At 40.6% G+C, this 27,182-nt stretch overlaps 1 protein-coding gene across 1 annotated transcript in view; it reads right to left on the reverse strand.

The window, feature by feature from the left end:
- Positions 1-27,182, reverse strand: part of LOC142200556 (dynein axonemal heavy chain 5-like) — a 384,102-nt gene that overhangs the window by 57,045 nt on the left and 299,875 nt on the right. Inside the window, exons 60-67 of the mRNA XM_075270991.1 lie at positions 25,452-25,670; positions 24,117-24,293; positions 18,515-18,709; positions 15,240-15,395; positions 14,183-14,365; positions 4,953-5,123; positions 3,430-3,808; positions 1,569-1,840 (exon numbers count right to left, since the gene is read on the reverse strand). Of these exons, the coding sequence (XP_075127092.1) occupies positions 1,569-1,840; positions 3,430-3,808; positions 4,953-5,123; positions 14,183-14,365; positions 15,240-15,395; positions 18,515-18,709; positions 24,117-24,293; positions 25,452-25,670 (1,752 nt within the window). The remainder of the gene's footprint in view (positions 1-1,568; positions 1,841-3,429; positions 3,809-4,952; positions 5,124-14,182; positions 14,366-15,239; positions 15,396-18,514; positions 18,710-24,116; positions 24,294-25,451; positions 25,671-27,182) is intronic.

Below are 27,182 nucleotides of genomic sequence, written 5' to 3' on the forward strand. Positions count from 1 at the left end.
TGCCATTCCCCCCCTCCACTTCATTTGCCCCCCAGTTTCATGGCCCCCTTATGTTCCACCTTAATATTTAATACAAAACAAACACTTACACTCACCTTCTATCACTCACCTTCCATCGTTCCCCTGATGCTCCTCTCTCACTCCAGTGCAGTCACATATGCGATGCAGGAGCTGTGACCTCAGCTCCTGCTTAGCTGCGGCCCGGCTTGCGTGTGTAAGCGTGATGACGTCATCGCGCCTACACACGCAAGCCGGGCCGGAGCTTTAAAGCAGGAGCTGAGCTTACAGCTCCTGCTTTAATTGCGATTCAGCTCATCGGCGGATGGACGCCGATGAGCTGAAATCGTGACAGGCAAGTGCCGGGGGGCCCCCAGAGGCTCTGCGGGCCCCGGCACTTGCCCGACTATGCCGAGGCTGACCAGGACCATTTTGTTAGGGCCGGGCCGCGGGGCCCCGCTAAGCGCGGGGCCCCGGGCGGTTGCCCGGCTCGCCCGGCCCTGGATCCGCCTCTGGATACACATTAGGTATCCCTGTGTCCAAAATGCCCGGACTACAAACTTATGTTATGTTTCGCCTCTGATAAAAAAAATTTAAGAAAAAGTGATCAAGCAATAGACATTCCCTTCTGGTGGCACTAACACCTAAAAGAGGATGTAGGAAAAATTACTTCTGTCAAACTGAATCAGGCATTGATCCATCAGGCTTTTCTCACCTGTTTGACTGATGCCTTCATATAGTGTTGCCACTGTCTCATTTTATCATTGTGTTCTATTGGTTGTAATGCTGAAGCTGCCTGCTACTCCTGAATATCACTGCATCAGACATGTTCTGCATCCTGCGTCATCACATTATACCTTGCCACACATGTTGCCACAGCTACCACCACTCAGCCAGGCAGGTCCTGCAGCCTGATCCATCATATGATGTCCTGCTCCCTACCACACGTTGTGACAACTACCACCACTCAGCCAGACATGTTGTGCGACCTGGTCCACGATATTATGCCATGGTTATTTCCCACAATGCTTTGCACTGCCATCACCACTAAGCCAGGCCTGTCCTGCAGCCTTGTTCATCATATCATTCCATGCGGCATTGCCACAAAAAAAAAAAAAAATGAAAACAAAAAGAACAAATTCTTGAGCATTTTTCAACTAGGTCCTCAGCCAATTGATATTCCATGCTTATTTAATCTATGATTAAAAACCCTTTTTTTATTGTTTTAACTGCTGCATTTATATTTTTACCTTCCCCATCCAATATAAGGCTTTACAAAAAACACAGTCTTTCCACAAGTAAAATTAAGATGCAGTGTTTTCAATATTACAGAGTTTGTGGCATTTTTTTTTTCGCAATATAGCCTAAAAGACATAAAAATGTAATTCCCAGCATGTAGGTCAGTTTATTGCCGCATAATATGTCAGAATTATGGACATTTAGTTATTTCTAATAGGAGGAATGCCACTTGTGAAATATGATCATCATTATACTAAAAGTAAGATATAATAAAGAAAGCTAGGCCAGTATTTTATGAAATCTTTAAACATATCACACATATGTAATGGTACCTGTGCAATTGTGCGATCGGGACACCAACTTCGAATAAGGAGCAATTTTCTAAAAGTATCCAGTAGACTATCATATCCATCAGGTAGTGTTGCCTCTTCTGGTGCTTCTTCATCAAACCAGATCTTCCATGCTTTCTCATTCCTTGCCACCTGTCCAAGGAGGTTATTGAAAGGCGGTAGATTGGATAACTGTACTAGATTGAGCCAGGTCATATCAAGTATCCATTTTTTTGGTTTTGGCTCTACAGAATTCAGATCTAGTGTTGCACCACCTGAAAAGAGAGAGTAAAAGTTTCTAAATTTTAAATTATTGAAATTTTCACCATCTATTAACTGTTAATGTCACATCTGTTGGTTTCAGAATGTTTTGAAGGGAAATCTGTCAGGTGTTTTTTCCATCATAAACTTGATCCATCATATGCAAGATGGTGCCCTCTGTAATGTTTTTGCTGCAGCAAAGCGAAGTTATAAATGTTGCTGATTGAGTATACCGGGTTTAGAAAGTTAGACTTCATGTATTCTACTGTATTTTTCATTAGTGTGCACTGACCCATTCATTTCTATGACTTCAATCACACTTCTGTTATTTTTACAAAACTGTCTAGGGGCCAGGAGTCCATATTTACACACAGGGCAGGTTCTATTTCAGTCTGTATTGCAGTTGGGGCTGATTCATTCATGTGTATGGGTCTATGGAAAGCACTGGTAGCACACAGATGCCATCCATGTGCAGTTTATTCTATTTTTGACTGTCATGTACATGTAGCATTATTGATAGTATTGTTGTATGCTAGATGAGATACTGAAGGCATACTGCACATTTGGCTGTGTCTAGGTTAAGACTAGGGTTGAGCAATTGGGATCGGAAAAGATCGGATTCTGATCGGCGATCGAGTAAATTTCACAATTACGATCGGAATTTCAATCCCGATCGTTTTAGGCAGGATCGAGGTTGGAGGTTATTTCCCACAATGCTTTGCAAGGATTGTGGGAAAAGCGAACAATGTTAAGAATGAATGGATGCTGCCGGCACACAGCCTGTGCCGGCGTCCGGCGCTTAACCCCCTGCGCGCCGGCTGCATCCATTCATTCCTAAGGCATAGCAGGGAGGAAACAGAAGAGTAGATGGTATCTGTTCTCTTCTTGCCTCTTCCTGGTCTGTGCACGCCCCTAGCTCCCAGGTTACTGTTACAGACCTAGGAAGAAGGCGGGGCTTGTGGCTTAGGAGAGTGTGGGTGGGTACTGTATCCGCCCACACTCTTCAAAGCAACAACAAGCCCCGCCTACTCCCAGCATCAGTACCACTAGCCTGGGAGGTGGGGGCACATACGGTGCTCTGAAGACATGCGCAGTAGAAAGAAGAGGAGCGAGAACAGTGCGGATCGGTAGTGGCAGCTGGTAAGTAGACATCAGGGGGGACTTAGGTAGCCGGGGGATGTTTTTAATCACTACACAGCATGGATTCTAACAATTAAAGCTTTCAATTGTTAGATTCCATGCTGTGTAGTGAATAGGATCGTTTTTAAAATCCGATCTCCGATTAGTAAAAAAACCCCATTGACTTGCATTGGGATCGGAATTGGAATTGGGATTGAGATCGGGTTCGAATGAAAAATGATCGTAAATCGGATTTCAAAATCGATCCTGAAAAGTCAAGATCGGCTCAACCTTAGTTAAAACTAGAGTACTATACCAAGCAGCAAAATGTTAAAGCGGTGAACAGTTGGAAGTTAAATATTGATATAAAAGGTTATTAAGTAACAATTTGTGGCTTCCATTTAACTGCTTTGGGATTAGCTGTTGAGTAATATATTATAAACCCCCGCAGCAAGCACGGGCAGAGAACATATTCATATTGTACCTTTAATAAAAGTCTGGAATTCATTATGAGAGATTTTCTTTGCTTGCAGGTCTATCTTTAATGCCATGAGCAAGGTGAACAGAAATTTATGGTTTTCATACAGGCCTCGGGCAGTATACTTAAACACCTCAAAAGTAAGGTACTCAATGATGTTTGCGATTCTTTTGGCGGTCAGCTGAGATTTCACAGATCTTTCCATGGACAAGTCGAAGATTCCTAGAAACTGTCGGAGTGATGTCTGATACATTACATTCACCAGACTCATTTCCACTATGAGGAAGTAGAGGATGCTGCCACGCGTTGCTACAGGCCGATACTCCTCACGAGCTGTATTAATCTTCAACTCTGTTTCTGCTGCAATCGTCAGCTTCTCACTGACCTTGAAAAACCAAAACCCGCAGCACATTTATTATTCATACATATGAATTTATTCTCAGACATTTACAAACCTAGAACCACTTTGTATCTTATATTAGTCAAAATAAGTTGCATAGTTTTTTGCAAACTAATATTTTGGAATAAAATACCAAAATGTATATTTTCATTTCAAATAAATGTATTTGAAGGTTTCTGCACACAGCAATACAGAGCCATAGGCCATGTGCGGCAGCATGGTGCTCCAAAAATGCTTCTAGGGAAGAATCCCTCTTTAATAAAGCATGCACTGAAATATGCCAATAAGACAAGAAAAATGCTGCATATAACTGTATAATATTTAAGACTGGAAAATATAGTTTGACCCTAGAGAGGTGCCACATTATCTATAAACTAAAGAAATGCAATAAGCCTATGGGTTCTGTATTTACTAATAGTTTACACAAATATGACAACTGGGCTGTAGAGACTTGAAAAGATATTGGCTAAAAACAAAAAGCTATAGGCTTCATGTTACAAATATTAGGTTTGTTGATTCACAATTCCACAGGATGTAGATTTGTGACAATGCAGTAGACCATTCTTTATTTTAAGCTTTGCAAAATTACATGTGGAAATATATTTACTGTTAAATGGCACTCACAAACTATGCCATTCCTTACACAAGGCAAAGTATACTTACAGAATAAATCCTCAGGCTTCTGGCTATCAACTATACAGTCCATGTCCCTTAGTATGAGACCCTGGGTCTACTATCCAGTATCTCCACCAACCTACAGGTTCTCACCAGCTCACATGGTTCTTGCTCTCACAGGCCTCTATTTCCCAGACAAGGAGCATTATGGGAAGGATTATGCCTTTCTTGTAGAGCCCTTCCACATGGCTAATTAACTTAATTAACAACTCAATTATCTGCAAATTAAATAAGATGCCCAACTTTCTAGAGACTTTTCTCTTCCACCCTGCTTTCCCACATTGAAATACACATTTTTCAGTACCTTCAGTGTACCTTCACAATGCCACAATATATGTGTAGAGAGAGAGAGAGAGAGAGAGATTATCATTGCTTATTACAAAAGATCTTGACATATTTTTATTATGCTCATAGTTTGTGTAATGAGGTGAAACATAGGAAAGATAAGCTGTACCTCCTCTGCTGTGGTTTTTGTGATCCTGAGAACCTCAATTAAAGACTCATCTTCTACAAGAGAACCTTGTGTGCTGGTGAGACGGAATAAGAGATTGTCCTCAAGCTCCTGCATTTTCCTCTTGTTTGAAGTCACTTCTTCCATTAGTTTGACCCTCTCAGCTTCTAGCTCCTAAAAACACAAATGTAAGGAAATGTGGGCTTATCAACACAACACAGAATTCAGCAAATTTCATGCAGAGCAGTTAATTTTCATATATAATTTTCACATTTTCCTTAGCTATCTTGTATGCAAACCCTCACGAATACAGACTCAGTTATGTATACCCTGTCTTTGGTTGAAAATATCAAAGGTTTGGCACATTTTTGTTCCAAATATTGTAAGGTGATATATTCAATGCCTAGATATCACTGTATACACATGTACATGCTATACATTTACATGCTTTAGTCAAAATAACTAAAGTGTCTAGGGAGAGGAGAAGGGCATACGTAGAGCTGCACGGTACCCAAATACCAGTTCTCCATCCCAGCCATTGCTCCATGTTCTGCGGTCATCATTGTTGATTACTGAGATAATTATTCAACCAAGTGGCAAACATGGGTTTCGCATTGAGATCTAGCAATGGTGCCTACCAGGGAGGGGACAATACATTCTTTAGTGTACTCTCTATCTGTATTCCAAGGTTAACATAAGATAGCAACATTTGTATGGTTTGTTACGGATACATCTACCTTTCCAATAAAATTTCATTAACACCAGTGTAAGCAAGCTACAACCTTTCCATAATAAATGGCATTATCAGAGGTTATATACATATTTGTGACTTATTAATACAATTTATTTATTTTGCTTACTTATAAAGCAGCAACATATTTAGCAGCGTTTTATAGACACGTCAGTTACTGTCCCATGCAAGTCTCACAAACTACATTCCCTATAGTACCCAGAAGAAACCCACACATACACAAGGAGAACATACAAACTACATGCTCATGTTAGATAACAATAACCCCATAGTCTACTTATTCTTATAAGCGGTAACATCATAACCCAATATAAATGATCAATAAAGCATAATATATAAAATACTTTTAGTCAAAAACTGAGATGTAGCTACAGGTTGAAGAAATTCAGTCTAGTCTATGCTGTTAACCAGTTTCACATTTATTTGGTTAATGGTAATACTGCTTGGACTAAGATGCCTCAACTACACCTCCCTTATCTATGTATCACCGGATACTTCACTGGCTTGGACTTTAAAAATTTGGCAGACTTTAAGCTCGAAATTTCTGTATATGAAAATAAGTTTCTTTCAGCTGCAGGAGGTTGTTTAGCTGGTAAAAACATGGATTGCCGCAAACTTCATTCAGATGACTAGGGCAATTGGAAAAGTTGTATGTGATTTGACCTTAAAGGGATCGTCCAACTAATTTAAAAAAAATTGTTAAAAAACAGGAGTGTAAACTAAAAACAAAAACCTTACTCACATTTTAAACTCCCCCTTTTCAGCGCCAGCGGTCTGCTTACAGTAATTTCTGGTCCTTGCCAGAGACAAAGTAATGATGTACCATTCATTGTCACTTTACCATTGAGTCAATCATTGGTCTCAATGGGGAAGTGTGCATGACATTCTGTATGCCATCGCATGCCGTTCATGCATATGTTACAGATGAGGCCAACAATTGGCTGAAGTGGTCGCAAGACAATGAATGGGATATCAACACTTCAAGTTTCACAAGGACCAGAAATGGTGCAGATAAGACAACCATGGTAAGGTTCATCTTTAGCATATACAATTTCCTGCTTATCCTACCAGTTTCTTAATTAAGTGGTACACCCCATTCAACACAATGCAGGTGAAACCAGTGCTGATGCCCAAGTCTCACCGTTATGAGACTTTTATAAATAAAACTAGAAGGTATTAAATAGTGAATGAATAAAATGAGTCTTGAACTGCTCCAGTATATACTGTAACAAAGATTTGTTTTTTGCTTCAAGTATATAGTGATATTTTAAATGTTACAGTTTACCCTCATAAAGAATAGGCACTAAACTAGAATAAATACAGTATGCAATAGCGCATTTATTAAAATGCCCATAGCAGCAGCCGTCACAGGACTTATTGTTGAGGCAAAGGGAATATGGATTGTATTGCCAGAAGCGCTGAACATTACAATAAAGAAATAAGTGGCCAGATGGAACACCATGGTACACTTTGATCCTTTCCAATTGTTCCGTTACAGAGAAAGATCTTTATTGCTCTGCAGAGGCATCATGGATTGAATGTTGGGAATAAATACTCAAAGAAATTGTGGAAAGCTTTGCTAAAATGTAAAATGTTGTGAAGTGTCGGAGAACCAGATTTTCTAAGATCTTCAATTACAACGCACTCTAATACAACCATAGAAAACACTTTCTGCTCAGATTTTATTTTGGTCAGAGTTTCTATGGATATCTGATATATGGGTGTAAATTTGAAAGTATGAAGAACAATTTTTTTCATCACCCTTATAATTACATGCCAAGGTTTTGGCTGCATGAGCCATTGACATGTGGCAAAGTCATAGCATGGACATAGAGTATATTTGGTGCCACTCAATGTACAATCTTCATGCTCTATGATCTGACACCTTTTAGTTATGTTGGGCAGAAAGTCTCTGGTATAAAAAGTAGGTTTTCCAGCGAGTGCCAGACTGGCCACTGGAGTACCAGAGGATCCTCCAGCAAGCCTAGGCATAGTCTCATAAGCCACACAAATTTGAAGGGTGGATACAACAAAAAGTGAACTAGATTCACTAAAAAAAACCTGGTGGGCGCACAATCCCTTGTGGATGGAATGATTGAAACCGATACTTGAATTACGGCAACGGTTTATTGAAGGACAAATTTGAGAGTAGATAACGAGTTTCGGGGCCTTTGGGCTACAAAGCCCACCCCTTCAACAGATCTAGTGTAAGAATATAAAAAATCACATTCAGTAACATACAGTCATATATATAAAAAACAGCTGTATTCATATAATAAAAACTCCATAATGTCATGAAATTTGATAGGAAATTAAAAATCATGATAAGAATTAAAGTAAACATAAAAATAATGAATACATGTAAATCAATAGAATAAATAAAAAACATATATAAGCTAGTAACCATGGTTGGTAGCAAATGTTTCTCCTTTGCATAGTGGCTAGGGGTCATGAACTTTGTGTAGAGATATTGTGAGTATTTGGTTATATTGTGTGTGCAGACCGAAGAAAATGTTTAGTTTAGTGGCATGCCTAGGGGTCTTATTATATACACAAACCAAAAAGTAAAGTTTAGTGCCAATACTCTGGAATCAAACATCACACATGCAGAGGTGATCTAATAAGGTGAAAAAAGAAAATAAGGAAATTTGAAGCGTAATAAGGTCTATTTCCTGGGGGTTTTTGGAGGCTGGGCCCCCAGAATCATTTTATCTGGTGGGTTCATGAGACCACAGGCCAACACGGTTTCTAGCACTGTTTCCAGTACTGTTCCATTCAGACCTCTGTTGCTACCAGTCCAAACTTCAATCTATGCGATGCATTGCTGAAGCTGAGCATGTTGTTCCTAAGGCTAGTGTGTCAAACCTGTTGCAAGCTTGAAAACGGTTTCCGTGAGTGTTGAGTGCAAACCCCTCTAAGAACTAAGAACAAATTGCAACACTGAGATCCATTGATAACTTGGAAAGGAGTTTGTTGCTCACAGAGCAGGAACTTGCTGGGGCAAGTGCAGAGGGGGATGGTAGCATGGAGGTGCAGGAACTTGAGGCAGCTAGCTGGGTGACAGTTAGAAAGCAGCGGGGTAGAGGGAAGAGTTCAAGGGAGGTTAGTCCTGAACTGGCACACCCAGGGCCGCCGATAGGCCAGTACTACCGGTACTGGCGTCAGGGGCCCGGCCAAATTGAAAAATGGGGGGGGGCCCGGTTTTGGCCCGCCACCGTGTGCCGGCCCACTGGCGCCCATATCAGTCATTGTATGTCCTATTTCAACTCAGATCTGCATCCAGAGGACGCAGATCTGAGTTGAAGACATACGCGGCTGAAGCAAGGAGGGACATGAATCTGGGGGCAGAGATGGAGGGGACATGAATCTGGGGCAGAGATGGAGGGGACATGAATCTGGGGGCAGAGATGGAGGGGACATGAATCTGGGGGCAGAGATGGAGGGGACATGAATCTGGGGGCAGAGATGGAGGGGACATGAATCTGGGGACAGAGATGGAGGGGAAATGAATCTGGGGGCAGAGATGGAGGGGGGGACATGAAACTGGGGGCAGAAATGGATGGGCGGACATGAATCTGGGGGCAGAGATGGAGGGGGAGACATGAAACTGAGGGCAGATGAAGGGTGTATGTGAAGCTGGGGGAGAGATAGAGGGGGTACATATAATGTACGGGTGACTGTAGGAGGATTATACTGTGTGCGGGCACATGAAAAATTAATGAGAATGGGCGGAGTCAACATAAAAGTGGGTGGGGCTAAATTTGCCCACACAAAGCGCGCCGCACAATTTCTCCCTCTTTTGGTTCTTCAAAAGTTGGGAGGTATGGGTACAATGGAAAGATGTTAGAAGGGGGGGGATTGTTGGGGCATCGGGTGTGCGGCACTGCGGAGAGGGAACTGGGGCAAGAATATATAATATATAAGTTTTTAGCTGGAGAACTACAAAGCACACAATACCTCCAAAGGTACGTGTGCTTTGTATTAACCCCTTAAGGACCAGGCCATTTTTTGGTTTCGCATTTTCGTTTTTCCCTCCTCACATTTCAAGAGCCATAACTTTTTCATTTTTCAGTTCACAGAGTCACATGATAGCTTATTGTTTGCGGGACAAATTGTACTTTGTAATGGCACCATTCAATATGCTGTGCAATGTACTGGGAAGCTGGAAAAAAATTCAGAATGAGGCGCAATTGGAGAAAAAATGCATTTGCGCCATTTTCTTATGGGTTTAATTTTTACAGCATTCACTGTTTGGTACAAATGACATGTTACCTGTGTTCTACGTGTCAGTACAAACGCGGTGATACCAAATTTATTTAGTATTTGAAATTTTTTGATACTTTTAAAAAAATGATAAACTTTGCAAAATAGAAAAAAAAATTTGTGTCATCATGTTCTAACACCTGTAACTTTTTCATATTTCCATGTATGGAGCTGGTTGTGGTGTCTTTTTATGCGGGACAAGATGACGTTTCTATTGATACCATTTGGGGAAAGATCCGATGGTTTGATCACTTTTTATTCAATTTTTTATAGGAGGCAAAGTGTTGAAAAAAACGCTTTTTGGCTGTTTTTATTTTTTTTGCCGCTACGCCGTTCGCAGTACGGGATAAATGTTTTAATATTCTAATAGTTCAGGCATTTTGGAGCGCAGGGATACCTAATATGTTTATGTTTAATGTTCTTTAATTACTTTTATAGCTGATCTAGGGAAAGGGGGGTGATTTGAACTTTTATATTTTTTTTATTTTTTTAATACTTTTAAAAACTTTTTTTTTTCTTCTGTTACATTTATGATCAGACCCCTTAGGTACCTTGAAACCTAGGGAGTCTGATCGCTCATACTATTCACTGCAATACTACAGTATTGCAGTGAATAGGAAAATCGCAGCACTTCTATTAGACGATGCCTCTGGCATCGTCTAATAGATCTAGTGCAGAGACAAGCCTGGAAGCCTTCAATAGGCTTCCGGCTGTCATAGCAACCGATCACCGCCCTCTTGTGACGTTCAGGAGGGCGGCGATCAGCGAAACATGGCGGCGCCCATGCCGCCGGCGCCGTTTACACACTGCGGTCACGTTTGACCGCAGTGTGTAAAGGGTTAACAGCAGCGATCGGCTCAGGCACCGACCGCTGCTGTTAGTGGCAGGTCCTGGCTGTATTATACAGCCGGCATCTGTCGTGTATGGAGCGAGCTCAGCGTGTGAGCTCGCTCCATACATCCCCATGCGACCCATGACGTACAATTACGTCAAGGGTCGCTAAGGGGTTAATATATAATGATGTAGGCTGATATGTTACTAGCATAGCAGCCTGTTTGGGGGTGGGACTTTCACTTTAAAGAAGTGTTCACGTTGCGTTTTTGGCCTCCCTTGCCGGGATACGTTGGTAACCTTTCACAATCAGCTCCCCACTTATCCCTGCACGGAGAACTGCAGGCCCCCTTTTTTTTTTTAATGGCCAGTTCTTCGTGCAGGGATAAGTTGACAGCTGATTCTGACTGGTTACCAACGTATCCCGACAAGGGAGGCCAAAAATGCAATGTGAATAAGCCCTGAGGATTTATTAGGAGGGCTCTTATAAATGGTGTTGGCTCTCTATAGGCGCTGTCACACGGAGCAGATTTTACCTGCAAATAGAATTTGATTAAGCCTTGTAATGCTGCTATATAAAGGGAAATGTAATACAGAATTGGTATGTCGCAAAATAAGGTAGTTTTAAAATGGCGAGGGGGGCCCAGACACTTAGGCTGTATGGGGCCCCAAAATTCCTGATGGCGGCCCTGGGCACACCCCAACAAGTTTGCTAAATTGGCAGATGAGGGGGATGTTAGTACAGGGTTAACACTGCTGCAGCATGACACTTCCTCTGAAAGCCAGGGAAATGTCTGCTCCAATAAGAAGGGGGATAGGAGCTCAGAGAAGACTAGACAGGTGCTGGTAGTGGGAGATTCAATTATTAGGGGAACAGATAGGGCAATCGTCACAAAGACCAGGATTGTTGTACGGTGTGTTGCCTTCCTGGCACTCGAGTTCGACACATCGTGGATTGGGTTGACAGATTACTGGGTGGGGCTGGTGTTGATCCAGTGGTCATGGTGCACGTTGGCACAAACGACAGAGTTAGCGGTAGGTGGAAGGTCCTTAAAAATGATTTCAGGGATTTAGGGAGCAAGTTGAAGTCAAGGACCTCCAGGGTAGTATTCTCAAAAATACTGCCTGTTCCGCGAGCCTCACAGGAAAGGCAGCGGGAGATTAGGGGGGTGAACAAGTGACTCAAGAGTTGGTGTAGGAAGGAGGGGTTTGGGTTCCTGGAGAACTGGGCCGACTTTGCTGTGGGCTACAGGTTCTATGCTAGGGATGGGCTGCATCTCAATGGGGAGGGTGCAGCTGTTCTGGGGGAGAAAATGGCTAGACGATTGGAGGAGTGTTCAAACTAGGTACTGGGGGGGAGGGTAACAGATGTAGAGGGCAAGATAGTGTAGAAATGGAAAGAGGGCTAAATACTGTAACTGGGGGTGGAGCAGGGGGTGGGGTTAGAGCAGTCAGTAGGCAGTGGAAGAGTAGGGAAGATAAATCTATGAAATGTATGCATACAAATGCCCGAAGTCTCACTAACAAGATGGAGGAACTAGAAGTGATGATGTTGGAAGAAAATTATGACATGGTGGGGATAAGTGAGACATGGCTGGACTCTAGCTATGACTGGGCTGTAAATATACAAGGGTACAATATGTTTAGAAAGGAGCGTACAAATAAGAAAGGCGGAGGGGTTTGCTTATATGTAAAATCTGGCCTTAAGTCACTCCTGCGTGAGGACATCTGGGAGGAAAATGAATATGTGGAGTCCTTATGGGTGGAAATTATGGGAGGAAAAAAAAATACTGATAGGGGTTTGTACACATTAAGATGTTCATTAGAGGTGGTATAAAAACACTAAACTTCAGGAAGGCCAATTTTAACCAGCTGAGAGAGGAGCTTAGCAGCATAAACTGGGACAATGTCCTCAACGTGACAGGAACACAAACTAAATGGGACATCTTCAAAAATATACTAAATAAGAGCACTAGAAAACACATACCCTATGGGAATAAGCGGGCCAGAAATCATAGAAAACCAATATGGCTAACTAAAACGGTACAGAATGCAATGAGGGATAAAAAGGAAGTATTTAAAGTACTAAAACAAGAAAGTAGCGACACAGCATTAAAAAACTATAAGGAGACAAATAAATTGTGCAAAAGACAAATAAAGGAGGCAAAGATTGAGGCTGAGAGAAAACTGCCAAGGAAAGTAAAAGTAATTACATAAATAATAAGAGAATAAAAACTGACAATGTGGGCACACTCAAAAATAATCTGGGTGTAATGGTGGAGGAGGATAAGGAAAAAGCACAAGTATTAAATGGTATAGTATTAAATAGGTTACACTTTTTCAAGCTCAAAAAAAAAGCTTGAGCTTGGGGGCCACACGGTGGCTCAGTGGTTAGCACTGCAGCCTTGCAGCGCTGGAGTCCTGGTGTTCAAATCCCACCAAGGGCATAAAACCATGTGCAAGGAGTTTGTATGTTCTCCCCGTGTTTGCATGGATTTCCATCCCATATTCCAAAAAAGACATAATGATAGGGAAAAATGTACATTGTGAGCTCTATGTGGGGCTCACAATCTACATTTAAAAAAAAAAAAAAAAAAAAAAAGCTTGAGCTTGAAAAAGTGCAACCTAGCACAAAACGGCTGTCGCTCAGAGTGTGCCTCCTCCCGTATTGCTGTATTTTTATGGACTACGATAAATAAAGTTTGAAGTTTTTTACGCATCTGGGTGAGTGCCAAGCATTTTTTATCTTCTTCGTCATACTGAACAATACTGTCTGTTTTTCAGGACATATGGCACTGATGCTGAAGACTTACTGATGACACATGGTCTGAAAAAACTGGACGCTTCTGCAGACCACAAAATACACATGGTCGTCAGCAAGGGGCCTAACCAGTAGGGTGGAGCTAGGAGAGATCTAATAGTTAGCAGTAGGGATTTTATAAATGACAATGTAATACTGTAGTACATAAAGAAAGACAAAAAATTGTTCCAATCTCACTCCAGCAGAGCATGGCATAGAAAGAGGACTAACATTCACAGAAAAAAACATTAAAAAAAAAACAAAAAAAAAACACATTTCTTAAACAGTGGGTGGCATTTGATATTTTTTTTGTAAATTAGGGCAACAAAAAAAACTCCAGCAAACTGTCTTTACAAGATTCACCTTATGAGATGTCTCCTCTAGTGTGCTCTTCAGGACCAACTACCCTATTGGTAGTAGGCTCTCCACATAATATTGCCCATGAAATGTTTTTTGTTTTTTTTTAATGAAAAGTTGATAAGACTTAGTGAAAGGTATCAGACATTTACACATTAGGAACTTGATGAGAATGAATATTCCAAATCACTGCATAAAATATACTTCTGGCAGAAATAACAGTTTACATACCTGCTTTTCAGTCAGGATTACACGCCCAAGAAGCTGGTCTTCCAAACCTTTCATAGTCACAGTAAAATCAATGACTGCTGTCTTCGCACTGATTTCAGGAGTATAAGCCGGGTTGGCCAGCTTAGTTGTTATATACAGAGTGAATCCCTTCATAACATCAACTTCCTTATCACCAACTTTTACCTACAAAAACCAAGAAAATGTAAGTGCTCAGGGTTAACCATCTCACTCAGCATGTAGAGAGAGGTCATTTTTTAACGTGCCAACTGTACAGGGGGAGGGAAAAAGGGAAAAATCACAGCCCTCTAAAGAACACATGGTATAAAAAAAAGTTCATTTGTAAACTCATGACAACCAGAGAGACTGGAGTGCTTCGGAATGTAATTCCTTCATCTCAGGAGATTTGCTTATAGAAGATGAGGAGGATAAAATTCCAGCAATCCAGCTCTTCATAAAACTTAACTTTTAATATATATTAGATGAAAACATAAAAAATGAGGTGGGCAACATGTCCAAAACCTCACATAAGTGCATGTAATGTCCAGAGAAACTGACGCGTTTCGAACACGAAGTGTTCTTAGATGTAGGCTACGACTAAGAACACTTCGTGTTCGAAACGCGTCAGTTTCTCTGGACATTACATGCACTTATGTGAGGTTTTGGACATGTTGCCCACCTCATTTTTTATGTTTTCATCTAATATATATTAAAAGTTAAGTTTTATGAAGAGCTGGATTGCTGGAATTTTATCCTCATCATCTTCTGTCATTTTTTAACAGCTGTCATACAGCCGCATTAATTTCAAAATCTGTGAATTGGAGTTAGTTTCTTGCTCGATATTTTGACGGTCCATTATCATGGACCGTCAAAATATAGGACATGTTCTATTTATGTCCATTTTCACATATCCCTCTATACACTGTAATGTATAAGGGATCCATGAAAACAGGACTCCAGGTGGAAATTTTGCATCTAATTTGTGTGAATGTAGGCTTATTTGCATTCTTACATCAGTAACCTGTTCGTTATGAATGCACAGACCTAAAGAGTATCTTACTTTAAAAGTAGATCCAGATTTAATGAAGTTTTTCTCTAGAACATTGTCAAGTGCTGGGTCAAGTTCTTCTCCTACGTCTTCTATCATGAGTGGTCTTCCTAGAGACAGACTATCCTCCAAGTGGGTTCTAAAATATTTGTGATTAAGGGATGTCACCTGTGATTAAAGAACAAATGGAAAAATCAGAAAGCATTTTGCATATCCCTTCAAACCACTTGCTTTTATTTATCCTCAAAAAAGCTGAATTCGGCACACTGTCAGCTTTCCCGGTTTGAGTCCCAGTGGGGGAAATATCGCTGCAGTTAATTTTGGGACTGATATCTCCACCACCGGGGAACATACTGGGAAAGCCAACAGTGCGCTGAATTCAGGACACTGTTGGCTTTCAAGTGGTATATAAAACTGCAGATGGTTAATTAACCCTCCAAATGTGACATCTGATCACACAAAGTACAAGAGCACCGTCTCATTGCTGTCTTCCTGAAGCGAGATTTGGGGGTGACAGTTTGTCTCCTATTGAAGGCTCCCAGGCCTGTCTTTACAATACCTCTACTGCAGGCTGCATGAGGCAGAAATGCATGCATTTCTCAATATCCTGCAATAAGATAATATTGTAGTACTTTGTACTGGTGATCAGATCCCCTAGGAATGAAGTAAACTAGAGGGTTTGAAAATAAAAGTGAAAAATAAAAAGTCTTAAAAATATAAATATTAAAAAATATAAAATTTCAAATTAGCCCCCTTTCCCTAGATTGGAAATAATAAAGTAAAGCATAAAAAGATTATGAACCTCAGCATCTGAAAACGCCCAAACAGTAAACATATAACATATTTATTTCATACGGCTGTAGCTGTAAGGAAAAAAGAATTGATCTGGCCAAATTTTTTTCCCCCATCTTGCCTTTTTATTAAAAAATGATCAAAAAGTCAGGCAATTTCAAAAATGGTATAAATAAAAAGTACAACTTGCCCAGAAATAGGAAACATAGAAATATAGCAAGTCATAAATATCAGAATACTGCAAAACAAAAAAATTTTTTTTTTTTTTTTTTTGTTAAAGCATAACAAAATTATATACATTTTGGTTAGTATCTGCCAAAAGTGGTCCGGGAGAGAACAACTGGAAAATCTGGTAGTGGGGTACCTAGTGCTAACTGATATGCATAGGGAGCAAAGACTATATTGCTTGTTATGGTGCAGATCCACTGTGCCCACCTCCACCAATGACCTCTGCTCATTGATCCTGCACTGCAACAGTGACCTTGTTTGAATTGCACTAGTTGTTCAAAGGCTTGTTTAATGTCAGAAAGCTACCTTTGATATTGGCCAAGTTCGAGGGGTGACATACATTGCTCATTTATTGACAGTTCGTGAGGTATATTTGCCCAGCTTCAAGATATTCCACCTTTCCCCCACTCCATGGGCAGTAAACAATGACGTGGTAGACACATAGGAGTGTCTTCAGAGATCTACACTGAGAAGGTAACTCTATGTCTGATACTCCACCTACCACTGGGGAGCTCCAACCAGACTCCAAGAAGTTGTTATTGGCAATAGAACAGTGTAAAACTGCAGTAACTACTAAAGTCAATTAGATCAAATTAGATATATTAGATATTTCCATTATTTCCCAATGTAAAAGGGAGAAATTTATAGGTAGAGAAGTGGTTCAATCATAGGGAACAAAGCAGACACTTATGAGGTTACAGCCCTGTTTAAGGTGTGGGGAATCGCTCAGGTAGATGCTTGTAGCAGTGCAGGAAACAGGGACACAGATACTGGATTGCACACAAGTTCAGGCTTTATTCACATGTAGCGCATACACTGCTTTTGCAAAGCCACAGGATAAACAAAACAAAACCCTTCTCGGCTGAGAAACTAACTTAAACGTAAGGAAACTTTTCCCTGACTATACAGGAGACTGGCTACCAGTCTCCCACCTTGGCAAAAATGGGTGGCACAGTACCTGCTTTGGAGGTCTGATCTGGACAGTTCTGTTCCGGACTAACCCTCTGCCAGTACTCTCTGCTGCCTCATACCAGAGTCTCTATGATCCCTGGTCAGCAGCCATTTTTCTCAGTATCCCTCCGGTTGGTGGCACAGTGGGTCCACACAACCACTTCCCTTTACAATGCTACACTGCCTCATAAAAAGAAGCTGATGTCTCCATTCTCAGTGACCTGACTATGGTGATCCATCTCAAGGCTAGGGGGCAGGAACTTCTGTAAATAGGGCTGTTTATATGAAGTTTTGGTGGTAGAAAGAGGGAGGCCCCTCATGTTATGCAGACCCCACCCCTGAATAAAGGATGCACTGGTTACTGAATTAGAAACTGCTTTGTTAATATTTTTTTTACTTGTTTATATACTATTTTGGTATTTAGACTTTTATATGCAAGGACACTTCTTTAATATAGCTTGTGTTATTTAAGATTTCCTCCACTCCGATCCTGCTTTTTCGTTCCTTTTTATCTCTCTTTTTCCTTAGGTTAGTGCCCTCGCATATTTTCCTCCTGTAGTTATCCTAAATAGTTATATTAATACAAAACTTAACGTGCTAGGTAAAATAAACAAAAAGAAAAATCATGTATTTTATATCCATAAAAACAACAGTAGTAAAAACAGAGTTTAAAAAAAATACAATAGTGGTTGCTGAGTCTAATCTGATATTCAAGACTATACCTAATACTTTACAGCATGTGGCTGGGTTTTATGTTCTGTAACAAAGAATAAGATAAATAAAATTATAATTGGGATTTCATGTTTATAGCTTCCCAATAGATTTATTAACAACATATGGGCCATCAGAATTCAGTGTTAATTACCAAGCTGCAGGCACATCTTTGTTAAGTGAAACGGAGACACACAGGAAATAGAAAAGGGTGGTTATTATCATCATAAAGCCACTTACGATATGGATCAAACTAAAATATAATAGGATGCACATTAAAAGGAGTGCCTTAACCATTGAGGCCTTCATTACTGAAACAATGAGATGAATATACTATGTAGGCCGGAGTATAACCATAGAGGCAGTTGCATTTATAGCCTTGTGTTTGAGGGGGCCCTTTCGTCCCCATAACACAGAAGAGAACTGTAGTGCTATAAATGGCAAATGATTAGGCAATCCTTGTTACTGTGTCAAAGTATGACATTTACCATTCAACACAGAATATGAGACAATGGGAAGAAGACTGTGCCAAAATATTATGTTTCTAGTAAAAAAAAAAAAAAATCTAAAGTAGAAAGAAAAAGAGGTAGTCTGGCTAATTTTACCTGTAACTCATTGTTCTTTTCTTTATTTTTAATCCAGATTTTACCCTGACCTTGTGGGTCTATAAGAAGGGGGAAGCGAGATGCTTTAGTAACAATGATACCATTCTGAATAGAGAGGTCATCACTGGGAAGTCCTTGAAGATTCCATTCTCCAATTGTAGCATTGTCCACAAGCATAGAAATTAGGTTCAGATCCTAGAAAAACAAAAACTTCAAATTAGCATATTTATTAATGTTTACTCTGAGATCATTTAAGAACAGACCAATTATTGTCATTAGCAGTGGTGTAACTAAAGTCTTGTGGTCCCCCAATGCAAGCTTTGACTGGGTCCACTTCCACTATAGTACCCATAATTGCAGTTATCAAGAATAAGGTGAGTGAGTATCACAGTGCCCGGCATGTAAACAATGCTGTGAGTTCTGGGAAATAGCTGATCTGTGTGGTCCTAACAGTCTAACAGATCATTGTTGGGTCCAACACGCAGGCCTCTTGCAGATCAGCTGTTTGAAGGTGCTGTGTTGCTTTTGCGAGAGCCCTGACCCCTTGGCTATTTATATTACACATTATCTGTTTTATTGTGTGCAATGTAATTACAGCAGGTAATAGATTGCACGGCTACTATAAAACAGATGGCATTGATGTAAATAGTGAAGGAGCCCCACACCGTATAATGTTCCTCAATGTTGTTATTTTTACTTAATTCCCCTGGGCAGGTTTCTATTAAAAAGGGGCGTGACATCATTTGCATATATCACATATCGTCTTACCGTTAATGGCAGCAGGGATAAGTGAAAATCTTGGCTACCTGAGCTGTTTAATGGTTGGGGAACCAGACCTTCCCCGATCGCTATCATGGTGCTGCAGGGTCCCGGCTATCTCCAACCACTGGCCATTACATTTAGGTATTACTGTATATACTAAATTGTCACTTTTTCAAAGATAAAATACAATTGATATAATTATTATAGTGGGAATAAAGAATAAACCATTGACGAAATTACTGCAGACTATTGTAATGGTTCAGGAGCCAGGATAGAGGCTTCACCAAGCCCCCCCCTCCCCCCATACCATCTACACTCAGTGACACCCTAGACAGACATAAACACCGCTGAATCTTCCACATTTTTTCAGTAAGATATTTAAAATGCAATAGACTTGAATAATTTCCACAGTTTCTTTATTCCTTGTAACATATGGATTATTGTGCACAATAACCATTCTCTTGTTGTATCATGCGAAAAATTGTTTTGTGTTTGCCTAGCAGAAGTATTTTTAGATAGATATCGAGAGAGGGCAAATAAGGATTTTCATACCCTGACAAGTAGTTGGGAGGCTAAAAGGTTAAATAACAAATCTTGTCTGCTTTGAGTCGAGGTATAGGGTGGGCATATGCGCAATGACATATTGCAGTCATATCGATCACCTCTGTTAAAGCAGGTGTAAAAAGTGATATGCTTGCTGCTGTTGCTTTATTTTTTAAGGTGCCACTAAAGGCCTGACAGCTTTATGGCACTTTGAAAGGTAGTGGACTAAAATACTTCAACAAGAACTCAATCTTACAAGTCAGAACTTTTCCATTACAATGTCATTTTTTTGGTCCATAAACCTCAAATGTCATTTATTTGAGTCTTTGAACCATGACAGCTACTCTATGCTTTTGCAACCAAGAAATATAGAACTGACAGAGAAAATTAATTAAAATGTCCTGCTCTTAGACAAAACAAAAAGTGACAACGAAGGCCTGACACTTTCAATCACTTTCCCCTGATCTGAAATGACAACAAGGGAAGGCTGGCGATGTTTATGCTTGTTGGAGAATTCAGAAGAATCCATTTGATACATTTGATACAAAATAGACATTTTGATTTATTTATTCAACTGTCATAAGAGAAAGAGCAAAGCAGAACAGACACTTCCCGAGCAAGAGAATGAACTGCAGCACACACAGGTACCATAAACTTTGAAAGCTATTGACATATGCTACAGTAGGGATATAGGGATAAGGAAATGGATTTTTATAACAGTGCTCAAGAATGCACCATAACTGACCTAATACAATGCAAATTGATACTTAAGACAGCAACGGGTTTAAAAGTATAAAATGGAAAACTGGTCTTTTATAAAATTAGAAGCAGGTCTCTGCATCATGACAATATGCTCCAGAGTCCTTTATGACCTTAGCTTTTTCATAGACTTCCCCAACAAATGGCCTGATTCTTTGCTGCAGAAAGAAATACATATATATCTAATTAAGTTTAAAAAAATAAATTTTAAAAAAAATCACTGCCCCTCCCACATACCCCTCCCTCATGTTCTTTCCACATTTTCGTAAAGGTGTTCTCCCATAATCTCAATGTATCAACTATCCACAGCATAAGTGATATAAGTGATATATGTGTGACTGCTGATTTCAAATTCTTCTTAAAGGGATTCTATCATTATAATCCCTTTTCAGGTAATATCACGTTGGAATAGCCTTAAGAAAGGCTATTCGTCCCCTACCATTGTATTTCTGCTCCACGCCACTGTTCCGTTGATATACAGTTTTTTCCTGGTATGCAAATGAGTCTCCAGACAGAAAAGGAGGCGTTCCCCCTGTGCTACCTGAAGATTATCCAGTGACGCCTCCATCTTTTACAGCCACGCCTCTTCGTGTGGTCTTCTTCCAGCGAGCCTTTGTTCGGAATCTAAATTCTGCACACACGCAGTCGGCTCTGCCATCTTACAGGCACAGTACACTCTTGTAAGCGGTCATAGTAAAATGGCCTAACAGAAATTTACAGTCGGCTCTGCCCCAAGCCCGACTGCACATGCACAGAATTCAGATTCCGAATGTAGGCTCACTGGAAGAAGACTACACGAAGGATGTGGCGGAGAGGCGCAGCTGTAGAGGATTGATGCGTCGCTGGAGAGTCTTCAGGCAGCACAAAGAACGCCCCCTTTGCTGTCTGGAGACTCATTTTCATACTGGGAAAAAATGGTATATCAACGGAATGGCGGTGCAGAGCAGAAATATAAAGGTAGGGGATGAATAGCCTTTCTTATTGCCATTCTGACGTGATATTACCTGAAAAAGGGATTCTAATGATAGAATCCCTTTAATTTTCCATTCACTAGGGGCCTTATCAGCAGGAGTCTCAAGCTACGTATTCTGCAGCTGAATCATCCACTGAATCTGTGGCAAGCCTGAACAAGGTATTTATTTCTTCAAAGTCCTGTTTCAATCTCTTACATTCAATGGGAAGAAGAAGCAAAGCAGATTCTGCTGCTGATTTGAGGGAAAATAGGACCTTAGGGATGTACGTGACTGCAAGGTGCAAGCACAAATATCACTCCCTTTAAATAAGGAACACAGGATCCCTGGTCTTGTGATCAATATTGGAACTTCAACTACTGATATCCACCTTCAGTTGGCAAACCTCGTCTTCTCTTTATGTGCAAACCTCCTGTTACTCCTCCTGGCAGCACTGTTTGGCGGTTCTGCAAACTCAGTGGATAACCTTAGGCCTACACCTCTTATACCTCCCCCTAGTGAATTTTACCGGGACTATATTCCTATTCCCTACGAGGGAGATGAAAAAACACAAAAAAATTTACTTAAAAAAAGAAAAAAATAAACAAGAAAAAAAAACCCCACAATTCTAGACCACTCTCTATTATAAAATTGGTACCCTTTATATTACTGACATGACTAAATTAGCAGTTCCAAGAAAACTAACAGAGGAGGATTCTAACTCCCAATGATCACTGGAATCTTCGGGATCCTCTAGTAATCCACCTCCTCCTTCATTCGATAGCGCTGGATGTTTCTCCAGTCACTCCACGCTGGATTGCACACAGGTTCAGGCTTTATTCGCATGTAACGCATACACTGCTTTTGCAAAGCCACAGGATAAACAAAACAAAACCCTTCTCGGCTGAGAGACTAACTTAAACGTAAGGAAACTTTTCCCTGACTATACAGGAGACTGGCTACCAGTCTCCCACCTTGGCAATAACAACGGGTGGCACAGTACCTGATTTGGTGCCACCCTGCTAGTCTTCACACACAGACTGTTATTAGGGCCTGATTAGTCAGCTGACCTCCCTGGTGTAAGTTTTTACCAAACACCCTTTAGCTGCCTGGCTGGGACATACCTGTCTTCTCAGAGCACACCCGTCACTCTCTCACAATAGGCACAGATGTGGAACTGAGGATACTCCATTCTCTTACTGTATACAAACTGTATTCAGTTGTGGTCTCGTAAGGTCTTATTGTTGCCATTTATTTGTATAGACGTTGTCAGCATGGGTGAGGACATTTAGATACAGACTGGTGATCTGAATGTCTGTCCTAAAGGAATGCCTAGCTACATGGTTATCGATATATCCGTAAAGGGTATTATAGGTTACAATACGACACACAAATCTTATAGAAGATTACTGGAGACCATTATAATAGATGACAGGGAAAGTGAAACGGAAATAGTTTTCTACAGCATACATAGGTCAGTTCTTTCAATCTTTCATGATCACATTGAAAAACATCCTAAAGATTAACATTACATTTTAATACAAACTTATGTAAATAATCTGATAAACTGGAACACTTAGATTAGTGATAGCAGATACATATTTCATTAGAAAATTGAAAAACTCGGCTTGATAATAACTTTGCAGGACTGAGTCTCCAAAAATATATTCTAATAATATCGTTTGCGATTTTACCTAAAATGACCTAGCCCAAGACATGACTCATGTTGACGGTATGTGGCAGCTTCTGTTTCACTCCATCATTTGTCAGAGCTAATCTAGCTACCAAAAGGCTCATAAGAAGTGGAGGATATGCAAGTACAAGTTAAGAGTCTCCGCACAGTTGTTTTCCTGACTCACCCACGGAGCATAACTATCAGCTGAGTCTATAAAGGGAACCTCTGTGCCATAAATGTCAATAGAATTGTAAATGCATTAAATCCAGCAAATATAGCCCCAGTGCTAGATTACTGTTCCCTTGACTACTGGTTTGATATCTTAAAACTAAATTGAAGAGTTTAAGATGATGAATTACTATTTCAGTAGTGGGAAGCAGGGCTAAGATAGGTTATAAGAGGAATAACCTAGAGGTAACCAAAGAATTTCAAGAATCCTAGCACAATACAATTATTGGCAAGTGCCAGGTAGGCTATATTTTTGATTTGTGTGCTGCTCACATGAACAATGGACTGCACAAGGACCCATAGTAGTACATGCTGCAATTCACACCACTACTTTCCTACACAGACCAAGTAAATTGCAACATGAATTATACATATTAGTCCATATTGCAGAAAACAGACTTGGTGACATTAGAGACAGTTGTTTCCAGTAGTCTCTTTTTCCATTTTCTCCACAGGCATATGGTCTGCACACATGTACGAAAAGTTTTTCATTTGTAGATAGACAGTTTTTGATACCCAGCTTTCCTGATAATGTTAAAGATCTACATTTAAAAAATTCAGTCTCCAAGACATATTGGCTTACTAGCATGTACAGATAGCCCTTCTGTATGAAATACTCAACTTAACTATTAAAACAATTAACATAACCAATGAGGAAGCACAGTCATGTAGATAGGGTGCTTACATCACTGTATGGGATTCTATTGTGGTTCATTTCCTTCTTCCATAACTGAAGCAGAAGAGTCCGATATTCCTGGTTAAATGGACCACTATAGGAGAGGAAACCGGTGGCCAAAAGAACATCTCCTACAAGTCGAATGATTTGATTTTGGAAGTTTTTACTGCTTTCTGTCCATCGTATCTAGGTACAAGGGAGAAGTAGAAGAAATTATTTTTTTTTTAAAAAAAGGTAGTAAGCCACTATACAGCAAGAGATCTGTGTCAAGAAAGGGCAGATCGCTTCTTTTTTACGCGAGCGGCACAAAACCGCTAGCGGAAAAAGGAACTGTATGGCTCCCATTGAAGTGAATGAGAGGCGTTTTCTTGGACCGGATTCTGAGGCGGATTCCGCGTGAAAATCCGGTCCAAAAATCCCCATGTGAACCCAGCTTTATGGGCTCTACAGGTTTTAGTCTTGTGAATAAACTCATTCCTCTGATGATTCCATGAACTAAATCACTGATATTTGTTACATATCTATACGCTCATTAATGTTTTACAAATAAGTGTTGGATGCCCTGCTTAAATGGGTTGCCTTGGATCCAAATAGTGCCCTGTGGACTGCATAACAGCCCACTTGTGGCCCCAGGATAGGATCCAAGTCTCCATTCTAAAACTAATGGTTATTCTTTACCATTACAAATGGTCCACTGCAGCACTGTTTTCATGGTGGCCAATAGCTACATTCAAAAATTATTAGGATAGTTTACAAACACATAATGGCTTCTTGGTAATATCCTTAGATATCAATGCTGTCCACAAGGAGAAAGTAACAGTGGTAAAACATTGCCCTAAACTTTTCACCAAACAGGAACAAAATGAAAATTATGCACCATCAATGTGACATCTCGTTCTGCTCAGCTTATGTTTCATCGAATTTCTCAAGTAGTCCTTCTTGATAGGTTGACTACCTAGTGCACTGGGAACTCCTGAAAATACTCTTAAGATTCTCAAATCTTAATTTTTATAGATACAAATTGCAATGTAGATATATTGATGTATCATTGATTTCCAGACCACTGTACTGTCTGCAATATTTTACTTTGTTCTGATTTCAGTGGAGTAGGATTTGGCTTTAATTTTTGCAACCTACCCATAGAGCTAAGGTTGGCTGTCCCTGTTCCCTCTATTTTGTCTCTTTCCCTTTCTTTTTATAAACTTTATCCTTTTTTTCACCACCTTTGTGTACTAAAAATTACTCTATTATTCAATCATATACTTAGGAACCCAGATGAAAAGTGGTAGTAGGAAGGAACAAAAGATATAAAAGTAATAAAGGATACAAGCATATGTTTCTTACTTTTTCCCCTCCGAGCCCCTCAATCAGTGCCGTAGCATTGACCATCTTCCTCCTGCACGCTTCTGCATCATCTAGTAGCATTTGTTTCTCCCTCATTGCTGCATCATACATGGCTTGCACATCATCCAGTTCTTTCTGCTTGGCATCAAGTTGGTTCTGTGCTTTATTCAGTTCTGCTTGGGCAACAGCAAGTTTGGCTCCTTGTAGCGCCAAGTTAGCCTATGAAAGAGATAACAGAACTAAATAAATGCATTTTCACAGATGAGAGCTTCAGCCCTCTCAGTCTTTATAACCCTATAGTATCAGAAATGTCTTAAGAGTAAAAGTGGTTTTGTTACCGATAGCATACAATTACAGTTCAGCTTTCATTTTAAAAATTACTTTATGGGTTCTATGTATACCATTTTCAGAAAATCTTGTAATACCAGGCCGAATGTATAATCATCAAACATAAAAACAGTCATCCAGGGTTTGAGGATTATGTCGCATTTGTGTCTCTTATTTGTCTGACATTGAGAACAATAAAACAAAAGTTATTTCAAGGAAAAAATAATAGAGCTTTCTTGAGCATACAATAGTCCTGTAAGGAGTGTGTGTGTGTGGAAAAGCCACTGTGTAGTTTGTAGGTGTTTATTTATTGCTATGTTCTGATATTATTGATAGGGGTTGTTCATGTCCTTTTATTAAGTTTACAGGTGCTAAAAATGAAGCCATTTAAACAAACTCACCACTACTAGAGATGAGCGAACACTAAAATGTTCGAGGTTCGAAATTCGATTCGAACAGCCGCTCACTGTTCGAGTGTTCGAATGGGTTTCGAACCCCATTATAGTCTATGGGGAACATAAACTCGTTAAGGGGGAAACCCAAATTCGTGTCTGGAGGGTCACCAAGTCCACTATGACACCCCAGGAAATGATACCAACACCCTGGAATGACACTGGGACAGCAGGGGAAGCATGTCTGGGGGCATAAAAGTCACTTTATTTCATGGAAATCCCTGTCAGTTTGCGATTTTCGCAAGCTAACTTTTCCCCATAGAAATGCATTGGCCAGTGCTGATTGGCCAGAGTACGGAACTCGACCAATCAGCGCTGGCTCTGCTGGAGGAGGCGGAGTCTAAGATAACTCCACACCAGTCTCCATTCAGGTCCGACCTTAGACTCCGCCTCCTCCGGCAGAGCCAGCGCTGATTGGCCGAAGGCTGGCCAATGCATTCCTATGCGAATGCAGACTTAGCAGTGCTGAGTCAGTTTTGCTCAACTACACATCTGATGCACACTCGGCACTGCTACATCAGATGTAGCAATCTGATGTAGCAGAGCCGAGGGTGCACTAGAACCCCTGTGCAAACTCAGTTCACGCTAATAGAATGCATTGGCCAGCGCTGATTGGCCAATGCATTCTATTAGCCCGATGAAGTAGAGCTGAATGTGTGTGCTAAGCACACACATTCAGCACTGCTTCATCAAGCCAATACAATGCATTAGCCAGTGCTGATTGGCCAGAGTACGGAATTCGGCCAATCAGCGCTGGCTCTGCTGGAGGAGGCGGAGTCTAAGATCGCTCCACACCAGTCTCCATTCAGGTCCGACCTTAGACTCCGCCTCCTCCGGCAGAGCCAGCGCTGATTGGCCGAAGGCTGGCCAATGCATTCCTATGCGAATGCAGACTTAGCAGTGCTGAGTCAGTTTTGCTCAACTACACATCTGATGCACACTCGGCACTGCT

The sequence above is a fragment of the Leptodactylus fuscus genome, chromosome 4 (genome assembly GCF_031893055.1).
Source record: "Leptodactylus fuscus isolate aLepFus1 chromosome 4, aLepFus1.hap2, whole genome shotgun sequence".
Classification (NCBI taxonomy): Eukaryota; Metazoa; Chordata; class Amphibia; order Anura; family Leptodactylidae; genus Leptodactylus; species Leptodactylus fuscus.